The following is a 9,384-nucleotide window of genomic DNA, read 5'->3' as shown; positions in this document are numbered from 1 at the left end:
GAAGGAAGATGGCGGCCGTGGAGCTAGAGTGGATCCCAGAGACTCTCTACAACACCGCCATCTCCGCTGTCGTGGACAACTACATCCGCTCCCGCCGAGACATCCGCTCCTTGCCCGAGAACATCCAGTTCGATGTTTACTACAAGGTACGGACCGGGGCCTGCTAGCCGCTCTCCTGCCGCAACCCCTGGGGCCGCACCCCCTTCCACGTCTGCGAACCCCGCGTTCAACCCCTCACCCCTCTTAGCAGGATCGCCTGCGAGATGTCTGGCGCGGGGACCGCGTTACCAGTACAGCACCACTCGATTGCCACATCCTCTGCCTCCCAAGCTTTGGGGCCTTGTAGTCTTCCTAATCAGCCTTGCTCCTTTTTGGTGTTGCTTTCTGCAGTGGCCCCCTTGGCTAGGCCTTTTGCGTGGACTTCCTCATTGCGTCCCTGTTCCCCCAGGTCTTTCTCTTCTCTATCTTTGGGATATATTCCGCCCTGCCTTCTCAATGAAGTATCAGCATCAGCTGGACTTTTTGCTCTCCTCCTCCCCCCACCCCTTCCTACTTTTTCATCTCCTTGCCCTCTTTACCCTGTTTTTTTGTTTTGGGGATTTAAAAAAAAAAAACTATATCTGCTTTGTTTCCTTCGCTGCTTTCTCTTCACGATTGGAAGGGTACTACGGATTTTTGGAAATGGTCTGTGTGCCTTATTGGCAAATCTTTAAAGCTTTGTGTGTTTTTGTTTTGTTTACATTTGGTGTTTCCATTGGGGATTTTATTAATATGAGAATGTTGACCCACTCTTTGAAAAGGAAGGGGTTAACATTTCCTGAAAGAAAAAGAAATACTTTAGAAATTTAAATCATGTCCAGGGTATTTGAAAATTGCAATCTTGTAGCATTCCTAAATCGCTCCCCCTCAAAAATCTGAACAAAAAGTCTTGAAGTCACTCACCATGGAGTTTCAAGGGTAAGTGACCTTAGGGACAGTTTTTGCAGTGTTTCTGAGAGGGAGAACTTTACGGACTGTACTTGGAGCCTCCTTTTTTTTTCCTCCCCCCCAAATTTGTACGTGAATACTGAATCTATTATTCAGTGCTTGCCTTGAATCAGCGTGGATAACTACTCTTTCAGTAGCCACCCTTGCAAAATGTGACCCGGAGTAGGGTTTATTATCTTTTAAATCTTAAATATTTCCTCTTGAATTACAGGTTGGCTGGAATAATGTAAATTGATATTTAACAGATGTGTATATTTTTATGTATATGTGGTGGTTTATGGCAGTTTTATTGGGAAGATTGCCGGATTTCTCCACCCTCAGAATATTTTCAGAATTAGCAGCTGGTATACTGCATTCTATTAAATCCAGCTGCCTTGCACTAATTCTAACAGTTAACAATATTTTTCCCCTACATATTTGGAGAAGATTCATTTTGGCCACATATATTATTCTGATTGTTGGATTTAGAGAAAAACATCTCTCCCTTGCAAATCCCATTGATACATAGTTACTTTTGTGTATAGGTAAGGAAACGTTGTATATTTAAGACTAACTAGATTTGTCTTTTCAACCTGGGAAACTGCACTTTTGTGTGTGCTGTTGCTTGTCCGTTTTATTAAATCCTGTGTAATCTGACATACTTTTTAGAGGAAATCACTAGGAATTTAATCTATCAAAGTACTTCTGCTACTTAAATCTCCTCAAAATATTTGGGTATCTTCTAGTAATTTTCACTTCTATTTGGAGCTTTTCCTTGGCAATTATGATTAGTATGAACAGATGGTGCTTTTGTCACGTTTTCTGTCTCACAGCCCACAAATTTTTAATATTTCTTCATTTTGGTACATTTTTACTCCCTAATAATTCTATACCTATTTTGAATTTGGCACTGTGCTAGATGAAGAAGAGGTATTTGATATGTGCCCAGAACTGTTGTGTTTTTACCTGTCTTATCTTGTGCAAGCCTTGAAGTTAAAACTGGAGTATAGCCCTGTTCTATAGGTGATAATGTTAAGTAAGGTAGTCAAGGTCTCAAACCTAGTATTTAGTTTCTGCCCACCTTGGTTTTTTGCTAAAAAAGATTTTGTGTCTTGAAGTGGTAGATTTTTTAATAGTAGATTATTTTAATGAAAGTATACAACCAATTTTTTATTAGCTCCTGTAGTAGATAGGGTGAAAGTCAGTCCTAGAACTCTATTCTTAATGGAGCTGTAGCAAGGAAAATGTGAACACTATTCCAGCACATAAAAATAAGATCCTTTTTGACTGGGCATGATGGTACCCACCTGTAATACCACCTATTCCTCATTCTGAGGCAGAAGATCAGAAGTTTAAGCCCAGTCTGGACAATTTTGCGAGACCTTGTCTCAAAAATAAATTTTTAAAAACCCTGGGATGGAGGTCTGTGTGAAGACCCTGGATTCAATCCCCACTACCACAGAAATGAAAACAAACAAAACCCTTTTTAAGCCACACAGCAGTATAAGTACTCATTCTCTACACAACTTTTGAACATTTTCGGAGGTACACTGTTTAGAGATTCTAGTTTTCTCCACTTCAGAGCCCAGGAGAAACCCATAATCAGCTCTTTCCTCCAGTCCCAATTTCTATCAGTAGGCACAATTGTGGACAAAAGTAGTAATTATGGAATCAAAAATTTCCCCATTCTTTTATTTTTTTCCCCATTCTTCTTGACTGATGTGGTTTCCATGTCACTGTTTTGGTTAGTACCTTCAGCTGGAGGCACAGTTATACATAAAGCGCTGGGACAGGAGGCTGTGGAATGAATTGGAGGTAAGAGTAGGATTGTTGACTGCTTCCTTAAAAAGGATGAGAAAGATAGATTCAATAGAGCAAAGTATGAAATGATTTTTTTTCTTATTGGAAACCGTGGCTAACAGTGGTGCATGCCTGTGCTTTCAGCACTTCAGAGGCTGAGGCAGGAGAATTCCTGTGAGTTTGAGGCTTGCTTGGGTTACATAGTGAGTTCATGACCATCCTGAATTACATAGCAAGAACATGTCTCAAACAAAAAGAATGGAAGCCATTAGAATATATATTTGGCAGAATGGCGAAATCGAAACACAATAAGAGGTTAAATATGCCAGTTAAGCAGAAATAAGTTATAGAGCAGAGTCCTAAGCAGAAACATTAATGAGTCTTGCCCCTTTTTGATCTTTTCCTCCTTTACCATGTATAAATTAAGGTACATAACTGTCTTAAAGTGGAGATGGGGAAAGAATACTTTCTCTGAGATGAGAAATCTAAGTTATCAACATAGGTGATTTGCAAGGAGTGTCCAAATTAGGTGAAGTCATCTGAAGGTAGGAGGTGGGAGTAGGAACAGTAGTTCCTGTCTGCAGAGAGTACTTGAGTTGGAAATGGCTACTGAGGGTATGGGAAGGGAAGCTGAATAAAAAATACTTAAAAGAATTGACAGGTGGTAGCTAGATGGCTCACTAGTAATATCCTACAAAATGATGGCTTTCGTTCTGAATATTTTTTTCTCTAAGATCCTAAGCCATTTTTGATAAGGTGAATTGAAAAAATTGTTCAACTGTATATATAGTGAAAGGAAATACATTGAAGGGTTCTTTAAAGAACAAAGTTTGTATGATCTTTTTATTTTAACTGCTAAATTGTCTTTGTTCCATACAGTTACATTTTGGCTATGGGAGGTGTTTTAGCAATATGTTCTATTTGTTTTCACAGTCTTATTTTTGTTTTTATTTACTTTTTTAAGACAGGGTCTCACTATGTTTCTCAGACTGGCCTTGAGCTGGGAGTTCCTTGAGCCTTGAGTTCCCAGAGTAGCTGGGACTAGACAGGCACTTGCCACAGTGGTTGGCTAACAGTCTTTGGCTTGATGATTTGGGGTTTTTGGTTTTTTGGGGTTTTTTTTGTTTGTTTGTTTTCTTTTTAATTCCATGTCTCATACTGAAAATCCTACTAATAAATGCTTGATTTAAGATGAGTTTTTTCTTTTTCTGTATAAATGTGTATTATATATGCAGCCTCAACTAATCTTTTCAAATTTGTTGGTAATAAATTGGAAGAAATTTGTAATATACAGTATTTGACAATCAAAGAGTTAATATTCTTTTCATATAGAAAGCTTAATAAGATGAGAACTTAAACAATGGGGAAAGGGATTTAAAAGAACATAAATAGCCAGCCATAGCGTGTATCTGGATGGGAACATAATATGTTATAAACACATTGTCATCTCAGTTTAAGCTGTAAATTTATCACAATTGAATTAGAATCTCAGAATTTTACTTTGGAAACTGATTAAATATTAAGTTCATATAGGGGAATTAATTACCAGATAAAAATGAACCAAGGAAACATTAAAGCTTAATGTTTATGAAAGATGTGCATTCTAAGATAGTCAAGTTTAAGGCTGAGGCAGGAGGATTGAAAATTTAGAGTCAGCCTAGATAACTGTGATTTAATGCAACAGTGTCTCTACATAAAAAAGGGTTGGAGAACTAGGTCAGTGTGAAGGCCCTGTCTTCAGTCCCCAGTACTGACCCCAGAAAAGGGAAGTCAACTCTGTTAGAAGGCTACATACTAAAATAGTGTAGCATTGACACAAGAGTAACAAAGAGAATTAGATTTATCAAATGTAGTAGTCCAGAAAGAAACCAGAGCATATTGAAGCATTCATTATAGTAAAACGAGACAGTATTGTGTTTCAATTCAGTGGGGGAATCTTAACAAATGTATGATTGATTGGTCTTATTTGGGACACAAGTTAAACCACTATACCATACTATATACCAAAATGAATTTCACATGGATTAAAGATTTAAATATGGTTATTGAAATCCTGGAAGTAGTGGAATAAATTATTGGGTAAGTATCTTACAGTGGAAAATGACTGAAGTTTCTTCTTTGAAGAAATTATTTTTAAGCCAGGTATGATGGTGCACACCTTTAGGAGGCTGAGGCAGGATGATTACAAGTTTGAGCCCAGCCCAGGCAATTTAATGAGATCCTGCCTCAAAATAAAAAGGCTGGAGAGAGTGAAGGGGGGATCAGACAGTGTGGATTGCAGTGGGCTTTGGAGGCTCCCAGCCCACTGGCTGGGGAGCAGAGCAGAGTGGAGTGGAGGATACAGCAGCAGCGGGGACCAGGGCAGCAGCTGGGGGGCAAAAGGGTGGCATGGGGGGCAGGAGACAGCCTGGGTGGGTCCCGGGGCCAGTCTCTGCCTAAGGCTGGAGCTGAAGCTGCTCGAGTACATCTTCCACCTCGGCCACGAGTGCTTCTGCATTGCAGCACCTGCCTGGATGAGCTCAGCTGTGAGTGGGGCAGGAGGGGCAGGTGCCTTGCACCTGGACTGCGTCTCCCCCACCTCAGGGGTCAGAGCCTGGGGATCCTGTCCGCGTCCATTGCAATATCAGGGAGTCATACCCTGCTGTGCCCCATCTGGTCAGTGAAGTCTGATGACCCTAACCTGGCTGCTATCTTGAAGAGGCTGGTGGACATAAAGAAAGGGAATACCCTGATTTTGCAGTATCTGAAGAGATCATCTCTGACCAGTGTAAACTACAGCCTTCCTCAGCATCCGGACGTGGAGATGCTGATCATCCCAAGTCAGCAGAGCAGTACACACCGGAGGGAGGTGTCTTCAGAAGATGAAGACGAGGAGATGCCTGAGGATGCAGAAGACCTAGACCACTATGAAATGAAAGAGAAGAACCAGCTGAGGGCAGGAAGTCTGAAGATGATGGCGTCAGAAAAGAAAACTTGGCCATCCTTGAAATTAAAGAACCAGAGGCAAGACTATTTAAATGGTGCAGTGTCTGGCTCAGTGCAGGCCACTGCCTGCCTGATGAAGAAGCTCGGGTATATATACTGATCACAGAATTTCAAAGGCAGAAACTATGCAGTCGAACTTGTGAATGACAGTCTGTATGATTAGAATGTCAAACTCCTCAAAGTTGACCAGGGCAACGCTTTGCACAATGAACTCCAGATCCTCAAAGAGAAGGAAGGGGCTGACATCATCCTTCTTTCTCTTTTAAAGATGACTTTCCTTTTGACACACTGTTCATCAGGGTTATGTCTCCATTCCTCTGTAGAGGGTATGTTCTGGGTGGAGGTGCCATCTGCATGGAACTTCTCACCAAGCAGGGCTGGAGCAGTGCCTACTTGATAGAGTCTGTGATCATGCAGATCAGTGCCACGCTGGTGAAGGGGAAAGCATGAGTGCAGTTTGGAGCCAACAGATATCAGTACAGTCTGATGAGAGCACAGCAGGCCCACGGAAAAAAACGACTGGTGCACGCCCCCAAAGGAAGATGGCTAATCCTTAGTGCACCCTCCTCCCTGGCACCACTGGACCAATTAACTTTGGATGCTGTATTTGGATCTCATGCTGCCTCTGTGGTTCCCTCCCTCATTTTTCCTGGATGTGATAGCTCTGCCTATTGCAGGACAGTGTTGGCTATTCTAAACACTAAGGGAAACACACACACAATCTCATGTTCTCTAGACTGACTGCAGACTAACCAACCACTTGGTGGACCCTTACTAGCAGGCATTCTTACAAAAAAACTCAAGCCTCCTCCTAGGCTGGAATCTCAGCTGTGCTTCAGACTGGAGCCTCCTTACAAATGCTATGGATTTTTAATTTATTTTCTCTTATTTCATGTACACTGCTTTTTTTGGTTACAGTGTATGATGGATGTGGATGAAAAAAATGTATCTTTGGGAAAACAATTACAGTTTGTTAATTTGGAAAAAAAAAATGGGGATATAGCTTAGTGAGAAGACCCCTAAAACAAACAAAAAACTTTTTTTTTTTTTTTTTGGTACCAGGAATCAAACTTGGGTCCTTGTGCCTGTGAGGCAGGCGGCGGAACCACTGAATTAAATGCCCAGGCCCCTAAAAATGTATTTTTAAATTATAGTATAAAAATACAATTATGGGGGCTGGGGATTTAGCTCAGTGGCACCACGCCTGCCTGGCAAGCTCAAGGTCCTGAGTTTGATTCCCAGTATTCCTCCCCCAAAAATACAATTCAGAATTATTGAGCCTCAGATAAACCTCATTGGCTATGTATTTTGCTACTGTGCAAAGCTTATGAATTATAAAAATACTTAAGAGGGAAAACCTCTGTTACTTACCTTGCCAACACTGTAATGGTGTCTTGGCATGGAGAAAGCTTTTCTAAGTATGGAACCAAAAACCTGGAGGAAAAACAAAGTTAATACTTTTGAATACATTAATATAAGGGAAAATTAAAAAAAAAAAAGGCCAGGGGGATTAAAGTCTTTTTGACTATTGACTATGCAAATGTTATTTGAGTGGTAAAAGACAAGTTTTCTAGTCAAGCGTCGTGGTGCATGCCTGCAGTCCCAGCACTGGAGAGGCTAAGGCAGGATTGGCACAAGTTTGAGGCCAGCCAGACTGAACTACATAGTGAGACCCTGTCTCAGGGGGAAAAAAAAAGTTTCCTGATACAGAAAGAAAATTTGAACAACCAGCCTCCCTTTATAAAAGGAAATGATGTGGTTGGTCAGTATCAAAGGATGGACAATTGAAATGTACTATCAAGCCAAGGCAATTATGAAAAAGAAAAAAAAATCTGCAGGACTTTTATTACCACAAAATACCTAGCAATAATAACTGAAATAATATAGTGATGATGCTGGCACATGCATAAAGCAGAGACCAGTGCAAAACAAAACAAAACGAAAACAGTCCAGAAAAGAAAAGGACTGACACACAAACTCTCAAGGTAATACAAATGTAGCAGTAACATAGGGAAAGGAAAATTAAATAAAGTGGGATTGGCCAGTAAGTATTTGTGTGTGTGGGGGGGGATATAGTATCTTGATCTTACCTCTCAACATATACAAAATCATTTCTAGCTAGATTGATGTCGTACTGAAATGGAACCCAGTGATGCTTTCTACCTATCAGCTACCCCCACCCTGTTCTTATTTTTTTTGTTGTTGTTTTGAAGCAGGGTCTTGCTAAGTGGCCCAGGCTGGCCTTGAATTTTTGATCCTCCTGCCTCAGCCTCCCAAATAGGATTAGAAGTGTGCACTGGGCCTGTCTAAAATAACTTTTTTTTTTTTTGGAGACTAGTTCTCACTGTGTAGTTGAGGCTGGCTTTGAATTCATGGTGGTCCTCCTGCCTCAGCCTCCCAAGTGCTGAGATTACAGGAGTTTGCCACCATGCATGGCTTAAAATACAATTTCTTAAAAAAAAATTTTTTTCATTGTGTCAACAAGGTTTAAGCAGGATAGAAAATCAGCTAAATAAGAGGGCCGGGGATTTAGCTCAGCGGTTTGGTGGCCTGCGTTGCAAGCGCAAGGACCTGAGTTCAATCCCCGGTACCACCCCCCAAAAAAATCAGCTAAATATAAAGAAAGCTTGGTTTAAAAAAAAAATTTTTTTTTAAAAAATATATATTTTTTTTTTTTTTTTTTTTTTTTTTTTATTCATTGAAACATATCAGTTGGAGTGAAAATCTAAGTTACAGAATGGGAGGAAATGTTTGCAGTAAATATATTTGACAGAACCCACACTGCATCTGAAGAACTACAAATTAATAGCAAAGAATAACTCGTTTTTGTTTGCGTCATGGTTAAAGAACTTTAGTAGGTATCCAAAAAGAATGTTTAGAGGCTAGACACTTAAAAAAAAAGTAATTTGGTGTCATTTTGTCTGAAGGGAAATACTCTTTCACTATATACCCATCAGAATGTCTACATGAAAAAAATAGTGTTGGCAAACATGGAACAATGAAAATTTGCACTGTACAATGTTAGTGGAAGAGTAAATTGATAATACTAATTTGGAAAATCAGCATTACATATGAAAACTGAAAAATATATATATATATACACACAGAGTCTGCCAAAAAAGATAGATATACACACTTCTGGAAAAGGAAAACTTGTATAAATACTTTAATACTAAATTTATTAAGACATCATGAGATTAATGCAAGTTACCTTTGGCCTATATAGTTACAAGAAGTGCTTAAAGTGGTGGTCATTAGCTTCCAGACATTTATTGTATGGTGAACTACTGTTTGGGTAATGTTGGTCATTGAGAATGCTATATGTGCATTTTCAATTTTTTCTTTAAGGGCTGGTATTTAGTGGGTTTTTTTGCAATATATGGCATCCTCTAGGGTCCCCTACATGAGGGTAACACCATCTGTTGAAAAAACATCATACTATTTTTCTTTTCCTGAAGTGTATACATTTTTTGGTGTGCACATTCTTTTCCCCCTCCGTCTCTGCATCCCTCCCTTCCTGCCTCCCCCGTGTGTGTACCATATATGTATATTATATATATATACACACATATGTGTATATATATAGAATATATATATACATGTGTGTGTGTGTGTGTATATATATATATATAT

At 39.8% G+C, this 9,384-nt stretch overlaps 1 protein-coding gene and 1 pseudogene across 1 annotated transcript in view; both read left to right on the top strand.

Moving 5' to 3' along the window:
• The first annotated feature begins 6 nt into the window (after nt 1-6).
• Nucleotides 7-9,384, top strand: part of Appbp2 (amyloid beta precursor protein binding protein 2) — a 62,363-nt gene continuing 52,985 nt past the window's right edge. The window contains exon 1 of the mRNA XM_010626758.1: nt 7-146. Within this exon, the coding sequence (XP_010625060.1) occupies nt 9-146 (138 nt within the window). The 5' untranslated portion in view covers nt 7-8. The remainder of the gene's footprint in view (nt 147-9,384) is intronic.
• On the top strand, nt 264-6,456 carry LOC104864072 (annotated as a pseudogene).

Source organism: Fukomys damarensis, unplaced genomic scaffold (assembly GCF_012274545.1).
Source record: "Fukomys damarensis isolate Sample0158 unplaced genomic scaffold, DMR_v1.0_HiC HiC_scaffold_13, whole genome shotgun sequence".
Classification (NCBI taxonomy): domain Eukaryota; kingdom Metazoa; phylum Chordata; class Mammalia; order Rodentia; family Bathyergidae; genus Fukomys; species Fukomys damarensis.
This window is presented reverse-complemented; position numbering and strand designations above follow the sequence as displayed.